This window comes from Aethalodelphis obliquidens, unplaced genomic scaffold, assembly GCF_003676395.1.
Source record: "Aethalodelphis obliquidens isolate GAN/ISIS:26980383/991018 unplaced genomic scaffold, ASM367639v1 scaffold30, whole genome shotgun sequence".
Taxonomy (NCBI): Eukaryota; Metazoa; Chordata; class Mammalia; order Artiodactyla; family Delphinidae; genus Aethalodelphis; species Aethalodelphis obliquidens.
The window spans coordinates 1,969,686-1,993,416 of NW_020837974.1; the positions used below are offsets into that span (position 1 = coordinate 1,969,686).

Here is a 23,731-nt window from a genome sequence, read left to right on the forward strand (position 1 = left end):
ACGAAGCAGTGACGACGGCTGAAAAGGACAAGACTTTGAGGTGTTTTCATTCCAATTTCACATTCCCGACATTCTCTTAAAAACAATAATAAAACTCTTTAAAATCACTGGTTATTTCCAATTCTCTGGCATCTGAGTGGCAGAAATGGTCATTAGCCGCCAAATATATATGATCATTATAAAAATATGATGAATCCTCACGCAGGTTTGATAAATAAGAAGTCAGAAACAAGAGCTTAATCAGAAGCAGAACAACAATTACAAATAAACATAGGAAAAGATCTTCAATGCCATCGGGACACGCACACCCAAACCACAGTGGCTATTTAAAAACAACAACAACATCACAAAGACAACAGCAAGTATAGGTGAGGATGTGGAGAAATTGGAACCCTCGTACACTGTTGGTGGGAACATAAAATGGCGCAGCCACTTTGCAGAACAGTTTGGCTGTTCCTCAAAATGTAAACACGGTTACCATATACTCCAGCAATTTCACTCCTAGGTACATACCCAAGAGAAATGAAAACATGTTCACATAAAACGTCCATACAAAAACATTCATAGCATTAATTAATAAGAGCCAAAAAGTAGAAATGACCCAAATGTCCACCAACTGATGAATGGATAAGCAAAATGTGGCATACCCATACAAGAGAATATTATCCAGCCATACAAAGGGATGAAGTACTGATACATGCTACAACGTAGATGAATCTTGTAAACATCAGTGTAGATGAATCTTGTAAAAAAATCTTGTAGGTGAATCTCTTAAACATTATGCTTAAGAGAATGAAAAGACAAGCCATAGACTGGGAGAAAACTGCAAAATACATATATGATAAAGGACTTGTATCCAAAATACACAAAGAACTCTTAAAATTCAACAAGAAAACAAACAACCCAAATAAATAATGGGCAAAAGATCTGAACCTCACCAGAGATACACAGATGGCAAATAAACAGACGAAAAAAGCTCATCATCGTATGGCATCAGTGAAATGCAAATTAAAACAAGATACCACTGGAACTAGAGTGGCTAAAATCCAAAACACTGACAACATCAAATGCTGGCGATGACGTGAAGCAAAAGAACTCTGATTTACTGCTGGTGAGAATGCCAAATGGTACAGCCACTTTGGAAGACAGTGTAGTGGTTTCTTACAAAACTATACATACTCGGGCTTCCCTGGGGGCGCAGTGGCTGGGAGTCCGCCTGCCGATGCAGGGGACACATGTTCGTGCCCCGGTCTGGGAGGATCCCACATGCCGCGGAGCGGCTGGGCCCGTGAGCCGTGGCCGCTGAGCCTGCGCGTCCGGAGCCTGTGCTCCGCAACGGGAGAGGCCACAGCAGTGAGAGGCCCGCGTACCGCAAAAAAAAAAAAACAAAAAAAACTATACATACTCTTACCATATGATCCAGTAATTGCACTCCAAGGTATTTATCCATAGGAGCTGAAAACTTACGTCTACACAAAAACTTGCACACAACTGTTTATAGCAGCTTCATTCATAACCGCTAATGACTGGAAGCAACTGAGATGTCCTTCAACTGGTAAACGGAAAAACAAACTGTGGTACATCTAGACAAGGGTGTATGATTCAGCGATAAAAAGAAATGAGCTACCAGACCATAAAAAGACATGGAGGAACCTTAAATGGATATTGCTAACTGACAGAAGCCAATCTGAAAAGGCTACATACTGTATGATTCCACCTATATGACATTCTGGAAAAAGGCAAAACTATGGAGACAGTAAAAGGTCAGTGGTTGCCCGGGGTGGGGGGAAGGAAGGATGGAGGGATGGATAGGTGGAACACACACGATTTTTAGGGTAGTGAAACTACTCTATTTGATACTGTGATGGTGGATCCATTTGTCAAAACCCAAAGGGCTATTTGACACAAAGATTGAACCCTAATGAAATTATGGACTTGAGTCAATGTATCAATACCGGTTCATCAATAATAACAAGGTACCTAACTAATGCAAGATGTGAATAATAGGGAAACTCTTAGGAGGGGTATGTGGGAACTCTATCTTCTGCTCAGTTTTTCTGTAAACCTAAAATTGTTCTAAAAAAAAATAAAGCTATTGATAAAAAAAAATGTTAAGTGAGAGAAGCCAGACACAAAAGATTACACATGATATGATTCCATTTACATGAAATACCCAGAATAGGTAAATGCATAGACAGAAAGGAGATCAGTGGTTGCTGGGGGAGGGCTAACAGGGAGTCACAGCTTAGCAAGTCAAGGTTTCCTTCCGGGGTGATGGAAATGTTTTGGAACTAGATGGAGGTGATGGTTACACAACATAGTGAATGTACTAAATGCCACGGAATTCTTCACTTTGAAGTGGTTAATTTTATGTTATGTGAATTTTACCTTGATTACGAAAAAAGCAGAGTAAAAATAAAAAGGTCATATTAAAGCAACTCTATCTGGTTAGGTGACCTTTTTGATGTCCCATAGAAATTCAAACACTGTCGTCCTGATTTAAAACATCTGAACTGTGAGAGTAACCACAAAGTGACTCCACCTGGGGCCACTCGGGGGGCTACTGCACAACTGGCCAGAGGCCAGTGGGGCTTGGACTAGGCTGTGCACAGAGCAGGAGAGAAGAGGACTCAGGATACACGCATCATCAGGACATACCAATGGACTGGATGCTGGGAAAAGTGGTTTTAAAGACGATTTGGTTTTCAGATTGGACAACCAGGCAGTGGGGCCACGAGCTGAAATGTCAGAGGGGAGTGGGACGAGGGGTCAGGAGTTTGGTTTTGTTTGTTGAGTTCAAGATGCCCACTGGACAGAGGTGGAGACATCGAGGAGAATGTGGTACACAGGAGTCCAAAGAGCAAGGGTACAGACAGGGCTACATATATAAATTCGGAAGTTACTGGTAGGTGGACGAATATTAGAGGATTAAGGACACCAATTTTTTACTATATGTTTTAAATATTATTCCCCACTCGACTTCATGCTCTTTTTGGCCAAACAGAATTTTAAAAGTTATGGAGTCAAAAACATACACCCCCTGACCTGATCATTTCTGTCTTTGGTGTCATAACTTAAAAGGCTTTCCTTATCCTGAGATCCTAAAAGTGTTCATCTACTTTCTAGCCTGTCTTTTCATGATCCCTTTTAATATTCTTATTTTTAAACCATATGGAATTTATTATTGCATTAGAAACAGATCTAACTTTTTTCCTGAATGGTTAGCCATTTTCACAGCACAATTTACTCAATCATCCATCTTTTTCTACTGTTTTGAAAACCCTTCATGATATTCTTAAGTCCCAAACACATGTGGGTCTGTCTGGGATTCTATTCTATTTCACTGACCCTCTGTGCATGCCTGAGCCAGTACTGCCCTACTTTAATTATGGTAGCTCCATAATACTTTAATATTTCTCATGATAACTACCCCAAACAATGCATTCTCAGAATTTTATTAGTTATTATCACACATTTACTCATCACACAAACCTTAGAATGGTTCTGTCAAGTTCCAAGAAAAATAAAGAGGGATTTGACTGGTGGTGTGCTCAATTCATAAATTGGCATTTTTACAATATCAAGAATTCCTACTCACAAAAAATAATCAATTTTTCCATGATTTTTATGTTCTTCAGCAAAGTTTTATGGCTTTCATCAAATAGATTTTATTCACTTCTTGCTTGTTCCTAGGTATTTTATCCTTTTTGTTGGTGTTATGAGTGGGAGATTTTTCTATTACAGAGAGGCAAACACGTTCAGGCACAAACATTTACTTTGTATCCAGCCACTCCTGTGACTATTTTTGATTCCAATAACTTTTAGATGATACTTTGGGTTTACTACTTATACTGTTAATTTTGTTCCTTCCTTTCTAGTAGATACACCTACTGTTCTTCCTTTTATTTAACTGAGTAGAATCTCCAGCACATCACTGAATTATTAGATTAGTAGTTGGCATTCCTGACTTGCTCCAGTCTGAAATAAAAATGCCTCTGTGCAGGGATAACTTTTCCTCACTCCTGAAACACCTTCAGGCACTCTAACTACCAGGTATTTGTGACTGTTATCTATAATTGAGCACTAAATGATTTCCTCTTTGATCATGTCATTTATATAAGATAGGTCAGATGACAGGATCAATGTCAAAACTATTTGGGGGAAAAAAAGTCACATTCAAGGAAACAGTCGCCTGAGTATTAATTATAAAAACAACATAAAAGAAAATAACTATTTAGGTATATTTATTATATCCCTAATTAACTATACAAACATTGGACGAAATTGTTTTAGAAGGTTCAATTCAAGATTTAAGTCTTTAAAGATGTGGTATATATACACAATGGAATATTCCTCAGCCATAAAAAAGAATGAAATAATGGCATTTACAGCTACATGGATGGACCTAGAGATTATCATACCAAGCGAAGTAAGTCAGAAGGAGAAAGACAAAAACCTTGTGATATCACTTATACACAGAATCTAAAATATGACACAAGTGAACTTATCTATGAAACAGAAACAGACTCACAGACAGAGAGAAAAGACTTGTGGCTGCCAAGGTGAGGGGTGGGATGGGAGAGGGATGGATTTCGAGTTTGGGATTAGCAGATGCAAACTCATATACAGGATGGAAAAACAACAAGCTCCTAATGTATAGCACAGCGATCTATATTCAATATCCTATGATAGACCATAATAGAAAATATGAAAAAGAATATATATATCTGAATCACTTTGCTGTGCACCAGAAACTAACACAACATTGTAAATAAACTATCCTCCTATAAAATAAAAAAAAGATTTAAGGGGCTTCCCTGGTGGCGCAGTGGTTGAGAGTCCGCCTGCCGATGCAGGGGACGCGGGTTCGTGCCCCGGTCTGGGAAGATCCCACATGCTGCGGAGCGGCTGGGCCCGTGAGCCATGGCCACTGAGCCTGCGCGTCCGGAGCCTGTGCTCCGCAACAGAAGAGGCCACAACAGTGAGAGGCCCGCGTACCGCAAAAAAAAAAAAAAAAAAAAAAAGATTTAAGTCTTTTAATCTACTTCAAAAACACCTACATTTAAAACATTCTCCTTATACATTCTCCAATACTTTTATTTTTAAGAATGTTATTGTAAAAAAATTTGTGAAAGACTAGAAAAGGGCATTTTACTTTGTCAGAAGAGTTTTAATCTGTACTAGACAGAGGAAGGAGCACGCAGGCAACCTGGCAGCTCTTTTCCCTCAAGTTACCAAGAATTAAGAAGCAAGTTCCCACTTAAAATGCTGAAGATGCCGTGGTCTCCTCAGCAAATATTTACACATTCTGAAAATATTCAAGATTACAAAAATTCTAAAGCAAGGTTGAAACCACAATTTTTTTTTTTTTTTTTAAGAACACCTACGATTCAAAATGAGAATGTCCTGGTAACTGCAGTAAAGTACATAAGGAAAGAAAGCATTAAATCATCACTCCTGGACTGTGCAATTATACTCCCAAGGACTCATACTATAAGATTACTATTACCAAGGCAGTCTTTAAAATAATATTTACTGTAGAAAGTGTATTTTAAAAAAACCAAATTCATAAGTGTTTCATAGAAATAAAAATATATCAGAAGCATAACAAAATAAGTGTTTAAGGTATGGTTACATATATTTTTACGACAGTATCATAACACATGAACTATTTTATAGTGAGTGTGAGTGTGTGTGTGTGTTTCCCTGAGTTTTGCACCGTATCCTACGTGAGATTCAGTTGTGGTTAGGCTCACCTGTAACAATCATCATCTATGCCAGCAAAGTTCCCAAATCTACCACTGATGTCATAATACAGGAAAATTAAACTTGCTGGGAACATTATCACCATGTGAGCAATACTCCCATTTCTTAAAAAGGTGAGGCTACGTAAATCCCCATGGTCCCCAGTCACCCACTCCCCAGCAGGTGGAGTCACATATGTCACAAAGGGGGGACCACCTCCGTTTTCTCATCAGTAGCGTAGACCCCACCTTGCCTTTCTCCGGTTACTGTAAAGCTGTCACAGTTAACAAACCAGAAAATTATGTGAAAGAGGGTTTGAAAACTGTGAAGCCACACACACACACACACACACACACACACACACACACACGAAAGCAGTCACTTCGGTTACGTGGTGCTGAGGAGGAGACGGAAAAGGACAGAGTTCTTACGAAACTCTGCAGGTGCCGCCCCACGTTCTCTTCTCCCATGATGTGTCGGCACAAGGTTAAACACCAGGAAAGAGAAACCAGTGAAAATATTCCTGCTGCTGAGGACCTCAGGTTAGCAGGTGGCTAAATAAATGAAGTTCTCTCTACTCAAAAAGGTCCTTCTTTAGGGGACAGACCCACATCTAAAAGGCCCGTTTGCCACAGGGGAGTACAAAGGGCTCACAGGGGTGACACAGCGATGGGCTGAAAGCACAGAAGTCCACTTGCAGTCCCTGCCCTGGACAGTTTAGACAGAGATGAGAGGAGAGCAAAGTGACCATGAAGTCGGCAAAAACACCTTTATTTATCTCCCTCTGCGGGCACAGCAGGACTCCTTTGGACACCGAAGTTTAGGGATAAGTTTACATGCACGTGTCTCTCTAAGTCCTAAGTCTACAAACACGGGGGGATCAACAGTGAGTCAGACTGGACCCCCCCCCCACCCATGTCGTAATTAATTTTCCATTCAGGTCCTTCCTGTTTCTGACCTATTTATGAGATCTATAACGGTGTTGCCCGAGTTTTCAGTGTATCACTAACTCTGCAGTTTCCCTTTTTCTCTCATTTTATTGTTTTATTATACCCTTGAGCTCTGGTTTTACATCATCTAGATGTTTCTTGTTCTTATACAATATAAAGCACTCTTGGGCAATCTACTTCTGTGTCAGTTTACCTTCTTTTCCAGACTTGGTTTTTCACCTGTCTTTTGCACGCTACAGGCGCCAGGCCATTTCTTTCCAACTTTCTCTTGCTTAACTCTCCACCAACCTTTATTCTTTGACTTCAATTTCCCTGATACCACTCCTACCTTAGTTGACATCCCAGATCAGAATTAGAGTTTGACAATGTACGTTGCTTTCAATTTATGTCTGAGGGGATGGAGGTGAAGAAAGCTGAAAACTACGGATTCTCTTCCGAAACCCCACTCCAAGCCCTCCACCTGCCCTCCTCTCCCGTCTCCCGAGCTTCGGCTCAGCTCCGTGCTCTGGCGGCAGCGCACGGTTGGCCCTTGCAGCCGGCCCTCTGCTGGAGCAGACCTCTCCAGGCCCCGGGGCTGCTGCTCTCCAAACTGGAAGCTGTCAGTACAAATGTTCAGGATTCTGCTGACTCACCTTCCTTCCTCGATGTTACTTTCAGGAGGAGGAGCTGAGGTTAAGAGGCACACAACACAGCCCTAGAATCCTCTCTTTTTGTCCCTGGATGCAGTGTTTTTAAGATGTTAGGCTGGACCATATAATACTGCCATTTTTGTAAGTCAAAAAGGGTCAAATATCAGAATTTTATACAGTTCATGTGTGTAAACTACATGTGTAATCATGTTCTTTTTCGTTCCTTGATTACTTCTGAATTTTTCTATATTCATACGTAAGATTATTTTTTAAATGCACACATGGCTGTTTATGTATGCAGCTATACCACTAGGGAATGGGAGAAGATTCTCTGATCCGGCCTCACTCTAACATATTCCCCCAGACGGAGCTTTGATAAAGGAGATCAAGGCAACCCTCTGCTTGAAACGCTGCAATCCGCCCCCTGTTGCCACTAGGATCACCTGGGCCTGGAGGCCCTGCCAGGTCTCACCCAGGTTCCCTCTCCCACCTCTCCACCCATCATTTCCACAGAGCTTCTTTCATTCCTTCCAGTTTCTTTCTGGCCTTCCTACCTCAGGGCATTTGCTCCTGCTTCCTCTGTGTGAATTCCTTCTTTCCAGCTCACTACAGGGCTGTGCCTTTTCTTCCTTCAGGAGTTACAGAACACCCCACTGAGAGATGCATGGGCTGTAAGGACACGGCAGGGGGCTGATGGCAGCTCTACCCACCGGAGCGAGGAATTCTCCGTCTTATTCTTTGCTATATCCCAGTACCTGGGGAATCTGCTGAACAAGTTAATTCACTCAAGGAGGGCGAACTAATTCATGTAGAAGGAGGCTCTGCATTTTGTGCTGCTCCACAGAACACTGTGTCAAATGGGTCCAAGTGTGTCAGAGTCTCCAAAACACCTCCATGTCAAGGAAGCTCCTTCAGTGAGGTGAGCTCCCCGACATGGGAGAAGTGGGAGGTTAGAAACCCAGCAACTCCTAGGCTTGCAGGCGCTAACATCTCACATAAGCCAGTAAGCACAGTGAGCTTCTTCTACTTTCTATGAGGAAATAGAAAGTGATGGTGTCCTTCGGGTACAACTACATTTATGCCTAAAATAATGATCACTTTGCTATTTCCTCTCGTGGCAGAAAAAGAGCCAAACGGATCCGTCAACAAGGGAGTTCCAGCCCCGTGGGCGCCCCAGGCAAGCTCGTACTCCCGAGTCTCCAGCTTCCTCTTCCGCTCCCAAGTCTAGAGTCAATGTGGAGATCAAAACAGGAGTCAGAGATAGATAGATGGAGATCAAAATACTGGCTTTCCTACTAATAAAAGCCAGATGGGAGAGTTTGGTTTTCGATTTGCAGCCAAGTAGGTCTGCTCCCTGGCACAGCTGGACCAACACAGGCAGGGCCACGCCTACAGCTTAGGGCTGAGAACCGGCCCCTGTGGGCAGGCGGCCGGAGCCCACTCCTCCCTGCCCCCTGCAGAGGGGGCAGAGGGATGGCGAGAGAGGCAAAAATACAACTGCATCTGGAAAATGAAAATCCCTCCCGTCAGAGTAAAAAAAACCCCGACGAGCCTACTGAGCGGGTCCAATGAGATAACAGAGAAGGTGCTTTAAACACAAACCCAGAAGCTCCCCACACCAAGGAAAGGTATTACTCCTTCTGGGCACATAAACACACGCGTAAGTATCTGTTGACGTGGCCTCCTGAGAGGATTACTTTTAATGAGACATCTGCTTTAACCAGTCTGTTCTGCTAGTTCTGGCCTGTTTGTTTAAAAACACAGTCCCATTACTGTGTTCTCACCGGCTCATCTCGGGAGTCCCCGCCCCCTGCCCCCGCCTTGTGTTCCACGTCACTGCTCGCTTCTAACAGAGCTTTCAACGTCCATCTACCTAATCGAGTCATCAGACTCCTGGGGAAAACATTTCCTTTCCCCAGCCTAAAACTAAAATGACAGAACTTCGTTTCCTTGAAAAAAACCACAAAAAAACAAAAAATCCCAACACTTTAAGTGGCCACAAAAAGTATAAATAATTTTGGGGTCATCTCCTGTGTGCCAACAATTGTAGATGGAGAACTCAGTGTCAGTGAAAACACAGATTAAAAATCCTGCTGACAGGTGTTATAAAAATTCCAAAAACAAACCTCTGAAGCAGCTGTTCCCTTTTACCTGTAAAGGAAACCAGCAGTAAGGTGAGACTTTAATTACTTCCTTTCCTTTCTCGGTAAATGTCAAGTCTTTTGCTTGTAACACTGAGTATCTTGTCTTACAGAGATGCACAAAGATTTACCTTGAAAACGAATGCAATCTGCATCACAGGGCGTGCTGTCAGTGACGGTGGAGCTTGCTACAAGCTTCTCTGCAGTCTAGGTCAGTGATGTGGCCCCAGGATATTAACTGTCACACCAGTGTAGGTGAATCTCATCATACAACCTGTATTCGACTGTATGAATACAACGTGGTAGCCTCCTTCAGCTAGGCTAGGGCTCCCCGGTCCTGCCAGTGACTTAACCAGGGAAGTCCCCTTTCCTGCCCTGCCCTCCCTTGTGTTTCCCATCCCCACTGAAGCCAACCAGGCAGAGAAGCACCGTGGAAGGAGGACTCGCCATCGTGCACACAGCACAACACAAAGGGCTTGGCCCGGAATGATGGGTGCAGGTTTCCCATGGCCCTAACCTCTCCCCTGGGCTTCCGTGGATATGGCAGGGAACCTCCGTGGCTGCCCCAGAAGCACTCAAGGCCTCGGTGGAACCCACACCGCGCACATCACCAGAACACCCCACCGAGGTAACGACAGTATTAACACAGCACAGGACACAAGTTCTCTGAGTCTGAGCAATCCCTTGGTTTGGAGTTTCTGCTCAAGTTCACACGGTCACTTGACTGCCTAAGGCCTGGGTGTGCTGGCTAACACCAGTGAATGCTCATTAAGGCCGGTGTGCTGCTGAGTCTAACAGGGCCATCTGACGAGGCTGGTGCGTGGCTTGTAGACCAGACAGTAAACTGGATGCCCAGGTTCAGAGCGAAGTGTCAGCTACTGAATACTTGGCCCGTGCTTCCTTAACAAAGCAGGACCAGGAGCGGCTTCCTCCCCTCGGCACCCAGGACAAGGGCCCTGCTGCCCTCCCACTACCTCTATCCTCTTGCAAATACTCTCAAGAGTGACAACTGTTGCTGTTCTGTCCTCTGGATGCTGCACCTCCAGAGCACAAGTTCCAAATGGTTCAGTTCACCGTACCAAGGCAGAAGCGACGGCGTCTCTAACCGACACACTAACGCAGGATGCAAACTATGCCTTCCATTCCATAAACCACATACCTGGACCTACCTGAACATTTATCCTAACGTGAGATAAATATCTTAACGCGCAAAAGAATCATGCAAAAAGATGACTATCACATGGTCAGCAACTATTCTTCGTACCTTGTTCACTCTAAGAGGGCAATGCATTGTAGCCAAGCAGCTGCTCTGTCCAGCCCACTTGACAGAAGATGCAAAGAGGACTCCATTGCTTCCGTTTAACTCCAAACTATAGTAGTTATAACATGAAGTAAACCAGCCTGTCTTTAAGGGACGGCACTGCCCTTCAGGTAATGTAAGTTAAGCATTAGGTCCATTACACAACATTAGCTTCTTTGGTTTGAAGATCACCCTATCATTAGATCTGTAGGTAAGACTTCAGTTTAAATCTTCAGTTCCATTTAAAACCGGTAAGATCCACGTCCCCACTCTCAACTATGTAACAACAAAAAGTAATTACGAGCTGCCAACAGAACACTACCTGGCATCAAGCACAGCTATATCCCAAATCCCATGTGACAGATGACTAAAGGTCAAATACTGCGCCCTGAAAAATAGATTTGGTTAAAATAATCAACATGTCAACCTGAAAGCTGGAGGGGAAAACCAACTGTCCATGTGCTCTGAATCCCCAACAATGGCCAGAGGGCAGTCTCTGGATTTTTTTAACCAATGGAAAAAGATGTTGTTGTTTTTGTTTTTTGGCATTACTAAAGGACCAACCATCTGTGTCCACATGTAAAAGTAAACTTGCTTACTTAAATGCAATTTGCCAAAAAAGCAATAAAAACCCAACTGTTCTTCCAGACCCCAAAAGCACATTTGTGCTTCCCTCTCACGCAAACCCACTGTAGCATCAAGCCCAGAGGGCTGCTTCGGAACCCAAGAAACAAAGATTCTGCAGGTCAGGAGTTTCAAAGTGCTTAAAAATTCCAGAGAGCAGTGGAGGCTTCTTCTAAGTCTTCTTCACCTTAGCAAAAAGGTAAATATAATACAGCAAACAATTCTAAAAAAATAATAATAAAAGATTTTTTAAAACCTAACATAACCTTGGTATTCTACAACAAAAGTTCTTCAACTGCAGTCCACAGGGCACATGTAGGCCCACTCTTGGGATTCAGCATGTCCAGGGAGCTCCTTGAAACTGTATGCACACACACAGATTTCATAGGAAGAAGGTCCAGTTTTCAGCCACAGAGCATCGTGACCACAGGTGCCTAGCAAGCCGTCTCATTACAAGTCCTTGGCACTAGAAAGTTCTGTCTCACTCCTACATTCATTCTTTAATACCTCTACTTACTAGAACTCTGTCTTAACTGATAGACAAACGTAGGGCACTGAGATGGTCTCAGCTGTGAGTTCTTCTCCACCTGCTGGACTCCCGCAGGGCCCTCGCAAGCCAGCTCACATCATGCCTCCTTGGCAGGCTTTCCTGGGTACCTCAGCCAGTTAACCTTCCCTGCTCACCACTGGGCCGCCTCCCTGCCTCTGCACTGGCGTTGAGTCTGGTTACACTCAGACTGAACACTAGTTACAAGAGCAACTGTCTCCCCAGCTAGTCAGAGTGCCTGCAGGGTAGGGACTGGGCAGGACTTGTCATTAAATATCTGTCTCTGGGCTTCCCTGGTGGCGCAGTGGTTGAGAGCCCGCCTGCCGATGCAGGGGATGCGGGTTCGTGCCCCGGTCCAGGAGGATCCCGCGTGCCGCAGAGCGGCTGGGCCCGTGAGCCATGGCCGCTGGGCCTGTGCTCCGCAGCGGGAGAAGCCACGGCAGTGAGAGGCCCGCGTACCGCCATAAATAAATAAATAATATCCCTCTCCCCACCAGCACAGAGCACAAATCCTTGGATATACGGTCCAAAAATTTTGTTGAATTGAATTCGTTTCAGTGCCAACAAAAGACCACTAATTCTAATAATTTAATTACTCACAAGGTTTTAAAATCATCAATATGTATATATACAAGGAAAGTCTGCCTTTGTGTGGTTAAATGATGCACCCATGCGATTCTGCATTTGATTTCCAGTCCACGTAACAAAGGACAGCTCACACAGCTAACATTTTACTCACCTCTAACTGGATGTAAAAATCGGTTAATTAAAAATCGTTCTTGAAATTACAGATGATGGAGTGGAAAGCACGGTGAGATAAAGCCAAGCTGGTTTAAAGCCTTCCACACATGCACTGAGGCACTCGCTAGCACCAGAGGCGTTATTAAATAATTTCTGAAGCACCAAATACATGAACATTTGGGAGAGCCCACTTGGGAAGTGACAGACTAGCATCTTTAAGGTTATAAAAAATATGGAAGCAACCTAAGTGTCCATCGACAGATGAATGGATAAAGAAGATGTGGCACATATATACACAATGGAATATAACTCAGCCATAAAAAGAAACGAAATTGAGTTATTTGTAGTGAGGTGGATGGACCTAGAGACTGTCATACAGAGTGAAGTAAGTCAGAAAGAGAAAAACAAATACCGTATGCTAACACATATATATAGAATCTTAAAAAAAAAAAAAGGTTCTAAAGAACGTAGGGGCAGGACAGGAATAAAGATGCAGATGTAGAGAATGGACTTGAGGACACGGGGAGGGGGAAGGGTAAGCTGGGACGAAGTGGGAGAGTGGCATGGACATATATACACTACCAAATGTAAAATAGATAGCTAGTGGGAAGCAGCCGCATAGCACAGAAAGATCAGCTCCGTGCTTTGTGACCACCTAGAGGGGTGGGATAGGGAGGGTGGGAGGGAGACGCAAGAGGGAGGGGATATGGGGATACATGTATACACATAGCTGATTCACTTTATTATACAGCAGCAACTAACACAACACTGTAAAGCAATTATACTCCAATAAAGATGGTAAGAAAAAAATGATTATAAAAATAAAAAGAGGGCTTCCCTGGTGGCGCAGTGGTTGAGAGTCCGCCTGCCGATGCAGGGGACACGGGTTCGTGCCCCGGTCCGGGAAGATCCCACATGCTGCGGAGCGGCTGGGCCCGTGAGCCATGGCTGCTGAGCCCGCGCGTCCGGAGCCTGTGCTCCGCAATGGGAGAGGCCACAGCAGTGAGAGGCCCGCGTACCGCAAAAAAAAAAATAATAATAATAATAAAATAAAATAAAAAGAAAGATTAGGTAGTCTTATGGATAATAGTTACAGGAAGTCAAAGCAACTAGTAGATTCAAATAATCCATCAAGGGGGTAGAGTGAGGCAATGAAGTTAAAGAAACAATGTGCTCAAACTCAGGCACAACTGTGATCACGAAGGAAGAGCCCTGAACCTGGAATCAAGGACCAGGAAGATGAAGACGTCTGGTCCGGTTCTGCCAAGACAGAGTAGCTCCATTCCTCCCAGGCCCTCCCCACTACAAGTGAAAAGGCTCTAGAAACAACACAACAAAACACGCATAGGAAAGGGGGTGGGAAGAAGGTGGCAGGCTGCCTGGGACCCAGGACTTGAGGAAAGACGTGGCAGCGAGTCCCCCAGGTGTCCTGACTGTCCCTACCAGCCCAGGATAAGGTGCTGCCAGTGCCTCCAAGCTGGAAAAGCCAAAAGGCAGATGGAAAGAGCTCCAAGAGCAGCTTGTCTCCCCAGCCAAAGGGCCAGGAAAAGGGTGGTCTTACAACAGAAAACGTTTTTGACAACACCCACCCTATTCCAGCCAAAAACCAACAGAAAAACTGCAGAATCGTCCTCTGAGGTTTCAGTGGGGTTGAAAGGGAAGCTGACCTTCCACATCCCCTTCCTGTGCCTCAGAACCAGGCATGTTCCAAGTGGCCCACCACGTCGTGCTGGCAGTGGGGCCACACAGGGACCTCAGCGCCCATCCCTGCCTAGACACACAGGAAGTGTTCCCAACCCCCAACCAGGGCAGTGTTGGGGGAGGGGGAGCTGAGCCTCCACCCCACCCAGTCCCAGAGGGTAGAAGGTGGGGGGGGGACTGGGCCAAGTGTCACTTCCGCCCCCTCGCCTTCCCTGGTGCCAGCCAGGCCTAGGGAGAGCCAGAGCTAGAACCCCACAAACCCCTCTGTTTCCACAAGAAACAGAGTCTCAGGGACCCAGAGGTCAGGAACAAGAGCTAGATGCCTATCAACAGAGTCCCAGAAGGAAGGGAGAAAAAGAGCAGGACCGAAAAAGTATGTGAAGAAATAATGGCAGAAAATGTCCCAATTTTGGCAAAAGACATAAATATACAGATTTAAGAAGCTGAGCAAACCCCAAATATAATAAGCTGAAAGAAACCTATGTCCAGACAAATCATAATTAAACTTCAGGAAACCAACGACAAAGGAAAAATCTTAAAATCAGCCAGAGAGACATGACAAGCTTACAGAGGAACAGCAATTCGAATGATTTGATTTCTCGTCTGAAACCAGAGGTCAGAAGGAGGTGGCACATTTTTCAAGGACTAAAAGAAAATAAGTGTCAGCTGTGAGTCCAATCGCTAGCTAAGACATCCTTCAAGATTAAAGGTGAAATAAAGACATTCTTGGACAAGGAAAGCTGAGAGAATTTGTTGCAGGCAAATCCATGCTTAAAGACTGGCTAAGGGAAATTCTCCAAAGAGAAAGGAGGGAGTAACAGGAGAAGGCTAGAACTTCAGCAAGGAACGGACACAGTCAGAATAGGTAAAAACAGGCATAAATATAACAAATTCTCCTATTTCTCGTGCATTTCTTAAATCCTATTTGATGACTCAAGTAAAACCATCTGATGTGGTGCTCAAAGTATAAGAAATACTTAAGACACTGATATTTTAAAGGTGGGGAGGGTAAGGATTTCCCTGGTGGCGCAGTGGTTAAGAATCCACCTGCCAATGCAGGGGATGTGGGTTCCAGCCCTGGTCCGGGAAGATCCCACATGCTGTGGAGCAACTAAGCCTGTGAGCCACAACTACTGAAGCCCTCGTGCCTAGAGTCTGTGCTCCGCAACAAGAGAAGCCACCACAATGAGAAGCCCGTGCACAACACAGAGTAGGCCCCACTTGCCACAACTAGAGAAAGCCCGCGCGCAGCAACGAAAACCCAATGCAGCCAAAAATAAATAAATAAATATTTTTTAAAAGGTGGGGAGGGTAAAGGGATCTAAATGGAAATAAAGTTCCCACACTTCACTTAAAGCTGTAAAACACAGCTTCCAGTAGACTGGGATAAATTGCGTATGTATATGGTAAGCTTAGAGCAACTACCAAGAAAATGATACAAAGCTTTGATTGATATGCTACTCAAAATATCAATCAATAAAGATGTTTAAATAACCTGCAGGAAGCATAGAAACAGAAGAAACAAAAACATAAAATAATAAAATAGGAGACTTGTGCCCTAACATGTTAATAATTACCTTAAACGTAAATCATCTGAATATACAAATTAACAGATCGGCAGAGTAGATAAGAAAATATAACAATATGCTGTCTATAAGAAACTCATTTCAAAACAACAATGTGGGTAGGTCAAAAGGATGTAAACATATACCATGAAAGCATTCATTAAAAAAAAAAGAGTGGCTATGTTAAAATAGCTGATAAAGTAGACTTCAGAGCAAAGACAATTACTAGAGACCAAAAGGGACATTACATAATGACAAAAAGACCAACCCATCAGGAGGACATAATAATCCTAAATGTTTGCGTACCACACAACAAAGTCTCAAAATACATGAAGCAAAACCCAATAGAACTAAAGGAGAAATGGACAATTATAGTTGGAGACTTCAACACCTCACTCAGCAACTGATAGAACTACTAAAAAGAAAATCAGCAAGGATACAGAACTCAACACCACCATCAAGCAACCGATCAAATCAACATATGCAGAAAACGCCACCAAACAACAGAATACACATTTTTTTTCAAGTACCCATGGAACAGTCACCAACGTAAGCCCACTGAGCATATACCAAGATAGACCATATTCTGAGTCATAAAACAAACCTCAAAAAATTTAAAAGAACTGAAGTCATACAAAGTATGTTCTCTGACCATAATGGAGTCATAGAAATCAGGAACAGAAAGATAACAGGAAAATCTCTCTACTCTTGGAAACTGTAACACACTTCTAAACAATCTATGGGCCAAAGAAGCTATCTCAAAAGCAAGAAAAATACATACGAAACTGAATAAAAATTAAAATGCCACATATCAAAATATGTGACTACAGCTAAAGCAGTGCTGAGGGGGAAATTTATAGCACTTAAAATGTTTACATTAGAAAAGAGGAGAGGTCTCAAGTAAATAATCTAAGTCTCTACCTCAGGAAATTAAAAAAAAAAAGAGCAAAATAAAATCAGAGCAAGTAGGAGGAAAAAAATAATAAAAAGCAGAAATAAATGAAACTGAAAACAGAAAAATCAATGACATAAAAAGCCAGTTTTCAGGGGAAAAAAAAATCAGTAAAAGTGATAAGCCTCTAAAATACTGAGAAAAATAAAAAGAGAAGACACAAATCACCAACATCAGGAAAGAAACATAAGATATGACTATTCTCACCTCTCTTAATACTGGAAGTTCTAGCCACTGCAGTAAGGCAAGAAAAAGAAATAAAGGCATACCTAACTTTAGGGAAAGAAGAAATAAGTGTCCCTATTTGCAGATAACATGATGATCTACATAGAAAATCCCGAAGAATCTATAGGAAAGCTCTTAGAACCATTAAATGTATTTGGCCAAGGTCACAGGACACATGATTGACACAAAAATCAATCCTATTGCTATACAGTAACAATGACTATGTGGAAACTTAAAGTAAAAGCACAGTATCACTTACAACTGCTCTAAAGAAAATGTAATACTTAAGTATAAATGTAACAAAACATGTACAGGATCTGTATGTTGATAAGTGCAAAATGCTGATGAAAGAAATCAAAGACAACCTAAATAAATGAGGACATACTATGTTCATGAATTGGAAGACTCAACATAGGAGAGATGTCAATTCTCCCCAAACTGATCTATGGTTTAATGCAAATGCTATCAAAATCACAGCAAGTTTTTTTTTTAAATACAGACATAAGAAAGCTTATTCTAAAATTTACAATGGAAAGGCACAGACCCTAGAATAGCTAAAACAATCTTGAAAAGTGAAGTGGGAGAAATCACTTTGATATTAAGCCTACTATATAGCGATAGCAATCAACATCGTGTGATATTGGCAGAAGAGGAGATAGATCAGTGGAATAGAATGGAAAACCCAGAAATAGATCCACACAAATATGCCCACTTGATTTTTGACGAAGGTGCAAAAGCAATTCAAAGGAGGAGGGACAGTCTTTTCAACAGATAATCCTGGAACAACTGGACATCCATAGAGAAAAAACAAAAAAATCTCCACCTAAACCTCACACCTTATACAAATATTAACCCAAAATGGATCAGGGGCTTAAAAGTAAAATGTACACCTATAAAATTTTTTTAAAAATAGGAGAAAATCTTTGGGATCTAGGGTTAGGTAAAGAGTTCTTAGACTTGACACGAAAAGCATGATCCATAAACGGAAAAACTGATAAATTGGACCTCATCAAAATTAAAAACTTTTGCTCTGCAAAAGACCCTGCTAAAAAGGATGAAAAGACAAGCTACGGGTTGGGAGAAAATATTTGCAAAACACGTATTTCACAAAGGAGTGGTACCCAGAATATATAAAGAACATTCAAAACTCAACAATAAAGAAACAAGGAACCTAATTACAAAACGGCTAAAAAGTATGAAGAGACATTTCATCAAAGAGAATATACAGACAGCAAATGAGCACAGGAAAGTATCATTAGCCACAGGGAAATGCAAATTAAAATGGCAGTAACATAGCACTTATGCACCTATCAGAGATGGCTGAAATAAAAAATAGTGACAACACCAAATGCTAGCAAGGATGCAGAGAAACTGGATCACTCACTCATACACGGCTGGTGGGAATATAAAATAGTACAGCCACTTCAGAAGCAGGTTGGCAGGTTCTTATAAAACTAAACATGCACCTGCCACACAGCTGAGCAACTGCACTCTTGGGCGTTTATCCCAGATACACGAAAATTTATGTACTTACAAAAAACATGTACACAAGTGTTCACAGAAGATTTATTCATAATAGGCAGAAACTGGAAACAACCCAGATGTCCTTCAACAGGCGAATGGTTAAATGGTGTACGGTGGTAAATTCTTACCATGGATACTACTCAGCAATTAAAAGGCAGGAACTACTGATTGTGAACACACACAGTAACTGGGGTGTATCTCTAGGGAATCATGCTGAGTGATAAAAGCCAATTCCAAAAGGTCACTTCTTGCAAGACTCCATTTATATCATATTCATGAAATGACGAAATTATAGAATTGGAAAATAGATCAGTCACTGCCAGGTCGGGGGAGGGCGAAGGGTGGCAGTGGCTATAAAAGGCAACGTGAGGAATACTTGTTGTGATGGGAACGTTCTGTGTCTTCACTTTCTCAACGTCGGTATCTTGGTTGTGATATTGTACTAGTTTTACAAGATCTCACCGTTGTGGGGAACTGGTTTAAGGGTACATAGGAGCTCTCTATTATTTATTAAAACTGCATGGGACTCTACAGTTCTCTCAGCATTAAAAGTTTAATTTAAAAAAAAAGATCAGGTTTGGTTCCCAGCTGTGTCACCTATGAATTAGGTAACTGACCTTACGCTGCGACAATACCATTTGAAGCATTACGAAAATTAAAGGCCATATATGAAAAGGCCTGGCACATAGCTAGTGCTTTAAAAATAGCCCGTTAACACGAACTCTATTTGTAGACACAAATATTATTCTGAAGAGTTATTATTCAAATATCTGCTACTAGAGCCACTACAAAGCAATTTATTCAAAAAGTCTCTTCCCAAAGTGATCTGTCCAAATAAAAATGAGGGGAGAGGTAATTATTGGTTTTACAGTGAAAGATGAATTGCTAACTACTCATTGAAATGGTCAAAACAGACAAAGTGAGCTTAATATGGAATTACAATTATTAAAAAAGAAAAAAAGTTGACAAGGAAAATAGGATACTGATTAACAACAAATCTTGTTTCTTGCTGGTAAGGAAGTTAGTAGAAGTTAGTGTCTGTATGTATTGGGAAAAGCTAAGACTGAGTTTTCTAAAAATGCACTTAATACACTGATTTAGATTTAAGATTCTGTTTCTAAGTATTTTCTCTGCCTCCCGAGTTGAAAGAAACTGCGAGTCCATCAGCCAAATCTTATAACCTGCTTGGTTAAGAGGTCCAGAAAAGCCGCAAAAATAAAATCGAGCTCTGTGACAGAGAAAGACAATCAAATGAACTTTACCCCAGAAGATGAGGGGAATTTTAAACACACAGTTAATCCCTTGGATCATACTGGGCACCTAGCCTTTAAAGTTTATGAAGTATTGGGCCAGAGCTCTGACTCACAGAGAGGCTTTTGAAAGAGGTGAAAAGGAAACGGGTGTTTTATCATTCAAATTATGCTCTTCCCGGCAGGATCCTAAAAGAGCTATTTCTATCAAAACGAAATGTTTTACTAACAAATACAGCAAGTGAGAATACTGGTGCGAGATTCCTGATGCAGGCCTGGAAGTCTGGAGCCCAGGGTTCCAGGTCCCAGCGGGGAGCCACTTCATCACCAAGGCCCAGAGCTTCCTCATGGGTGAAGTGAAAGACATGTGCCCATGGGCTGGTTATACAGCCCTTGGCTAAATTTAGAGTTCCTCAGGCACCGCAAGATCTCATCTCCAGAGAGGATTCTGTTTGACAAGCTTCCCTCTACCTCTGTTTTGAGACAACTTTCCTCATACCTGTAATTTGGTTTCCCCAAAATGGGCCATGGAAAGGGCAGGTGAAGGGGAAAGGAAACGGTAGAGGTAAGAAACTATAAGGAAAAAAAAAAAAAGGAAATGACCCTATTCTAGGTACAGGAGAGGCTCTCTTTTCCCCTCATCAGGTTTCTCCAGAATTCCCTTCTTTGGGGCCCTCTACTACAGGTTCACACAGTACACAGAAACTAGAACCCACACTTGGTCAGCTCTACGCTTTTTTTTCCCACAAACAAGTAGCAAATGATAAAAATGGAGCAAGGGACAGAAGGAGCACCTGGGGATTAAACACACCTGAGAGATATGTTAAAAATTGCAATGCAAAGATTTATATCCTAACGCAAACAAAACAGTTATGTGACAATGGAGGAAATCTGAACAGGGCTGGGTACTTTACCATGTTAAGGAGTTATTAAATTTTCAGGGCATCATTTTAAAAAACATAACCACCGTACGCTTATCTGTGAGCTCCGTAAACACTTTCCAGTGAATCTATACAGTGTCTGGGGTTTGCTTCAAAATCACAGGGGCAGAGGTACAGGTGAAACAAGACGGACGCTGAATCCATCACTGCTGAAGTTGTGGAGAGGGGCCTGGGTACTTACTGTTCCTTCTATTTTCTCTACTCTGTATATGTTGGAAATTTTCCTAATAACCAGTTTAAAAGGAGAGACGTGCGGCCGGTTTCCTCCCCAGTCTACACCGCTCTTCTGAACCTACTGGGAGGGCAGGGCAAGGACGGCACCCTGAATCCAGGAGGGGCCCTCCCCACCGCTAAAACCCCCGCGCCTCCGAAGCCCCAGAAGGTGTCCGGCTTTCCCGCTTCCTCAGCCCCCAAATCCCCGAGAAGAGCAGAGGCGAAGGCCACCAGGCCGACGGGGAGACAGGGTGCGCATCCTTGGCCGGCTCCCCCAAAGCTGGGGGCACGGGGCCGCTGCGGCCAGACCAGGGGCAGACAAAGGCGTGGGCCGCGGTGCCGGCCGGGGCGCAGGAGTCCGCGGGGCCGCACCTGCGCGCACCTGGGCGCAGGTGTGCGGGCGGGGACGCGGGGAGAGCGTACCTTAAGGATGTTGTCGAAGATGGTGTCGCGGAACTCGAGCAGCGCCTTCTGGTCGAACTCACGGCCGTGGATGATGCGCATCTGCTTGAGGAAGGTGGACTTGCCGCTCTCGCCCGCGCCCAGCAGCAGGATCTTGACGAGGCGCCGCACGGCGCGCCGCTCGCGGGCCAGCCCCGCGTCGATGTCCCGGCTGCGCCGCCGCGCCTCGCGCTCCGCGTCGCGGGCCCCGCCGCCGCCCGCCCTGCGCTCGCGGGCCCCGCCGGCCTCGGCCGGCAGCAGGCAGCGGCTGAGGGTCCGCACCACGCCGGACATGGCCGCTCAGGCCATGGACCCCGCGGCGGGCGAGGCGGCAGCCGGCCGCTCCCTCAGGCCGCGTCCGCCGCCGCCGCCGCCCCGAGGCCCGCTCTTGCCCGCCGCTCGGCCCGGCGGAGGGGCGGGGCGACGCAGCCCGAGGCCCAGGGATTGGGCCGGCTGCCGTCCGTCCGGACGGTCGCGCCCTCCTATTGGTCCATGCTACGCCGAAAGGCGGGCATCTCTCCGGCCCTGGGGGCGGAGTCGGCGCCGAAAAAGGTGGGACCTTTGGGGTGGGGGCGCTTCTCATTGGGCGCCCGGGCCGAGGTTCTTTCTTTCAGAATGAAAGGGAGGCGGAGTCTTCGAGGAGGCGGAGCGGCAGTACGTTATAACCAATTATAACTGTTCTGGGGTCACGTCAATCGCGAAGAACGGACTTAGGATTGGGGGTGTCGCGAAACGGGGCGGGACCAGAAGTGCCAGGTGTACAGAAAGTCTCTCTGGGTTCCCAGACTGGGGTAACCTGTGAGACCCAGAGGCTCCCGGAGTGGACTCGGCGTTGCCCGAAAGCTGGGAAATGTCGATAAGAGGTCCAGCTGCTCGTCTTAGGTTTAGAGAGAAAGCTGTTCTTTCCAGAAACACTGGAGGGGGATGGGCCAAACATTGCAAACAGATGCATCCTTTAAGGGTGGCGTGGGCCTCTGGGCGGCGTTTCTCACAGCTGGCTTATCATCAAAATCACCAGGAGCCCCTCCCCCCCAACCCACCCCGCCAAAGGCTCCTGTAGCACGGATCTGAGATGGAATCTCCTCTCGACCCGTTACTAGTTACATAACCTTCTAGGCAGCTACCCCCACCTCCCCTCCATTTTTAGCTTAAATTTCTTCCTCTATAAAATAGGGGCCATAATAGCAACTACCTCAGATGGTTGTGAAGATGTAAACTGAGAACATGAACTTGTAAAACACTTAGCACCATGCCTAGACCCAAGCAAGTTCTTGATAAGTGTTAGCTGATCTTATTACTAATTCTTACCTATCCCAGATCTATTGGGAGTCAGAACTTCCAGGAAGGAGCTCAGGTATCTCTTAATCTCCAGGAGACTGGTGGGCTTTGGGAGCCATGATCTGTTAAAAGATAAACTAAGACATATTTTAAAAGTTTAAGAGTTTATTTGAGCAAAAATCAATTCGAATAGGGTGGTGTCAACCCAGTTGGGAGCACTTTGCAGCAGGGAGCCAGGGGAAATTTATAGAGAGAGAAAGTGCAAAGCAAAGGTAGGAAATTATTTGATTGGATACAGCTTAAAGGCTCGTTAGCTGTTTGTGATTGGTTGTCTTTAGCTTATGGTATCCAATTTGGGGATTTGACAAGGTCTCTGAACACATCTTTCACATTTGTTAAGAGGCTAAGGTGCTTGAAATCAACAAGCTTATCTGCGTTGTCTTTTGGTTTCATAACCTTGAAGCATTCACAGGCTTAAATTTTGGTCTGCTCCTGCAGGCGGCCAGGGCATTAGGGACACCTCCTTGTTTAATTAAACAGGTCCTAAAGATCATCCTGTCCAAACCCTCCCTCTCACCAGGTGGATAAAATAAAGACCAGTCTACAAATGACTGACATGCCGTCCCACACAAAGGCCAACAAGAACCCGCTCTGCCTCTAACTAGAGAGGGGTATGCGCAGTGGAAAAAAGAATTCATGAAGGTGATGCCATTCAGTTCTACAAATAAGTTTTGCATAATCATGAAAACACCAGGCACTGGGGACTTCTGGAGAAGAATCTGAAGATGAAGAAGATGCAGGCTTTGCATCAAGAAATGTTCACATTTTGGTAAGGGAGCCAGGCTGCTCTAGTTACCAGGCAAAGCGCCGACTAAAGGAGTGCCTAGTTTCTGCCATGGAACCGCGGTATTCAAGGATTTGACTCAGAAATATAAACTCCCTCGGGACCTTGAATGCCCGTGGT

At 44.0% G+C, this 23,731-nt stretch overlaps 1 protein-coding gene across 5 annotated transcripts in view; it reads right to left on the minus strand.

The window, feature by feature from the left end:
- The window catches only part of GNA12 (G protein subunit alpha 12), a 117,176-nt gene extending 95,306 nt beyond the window's left edge, over positions 1-21,870 (minus strand). For all 5 annotated transcript variants that reach the window (XR_003436934.1, XR_003436932.1, XR_003436933.1 and 2 more), the window contains exon 1: positions 21,472-21,870. Coding sequence is in view for 1 of the 5 variants with exons in the window: in XM_027125637.1 (XP_026981438.1) it covers positions 21,472-21,783 (312 nt within the window). In the remaining 4 variants the exon portion in view is untranslated. The remainder of the gene's footprint in view (positions 1-21,471) is intronic.
- Positions 21,871-23,731: the final 1,861 nt, after the last annotated feature.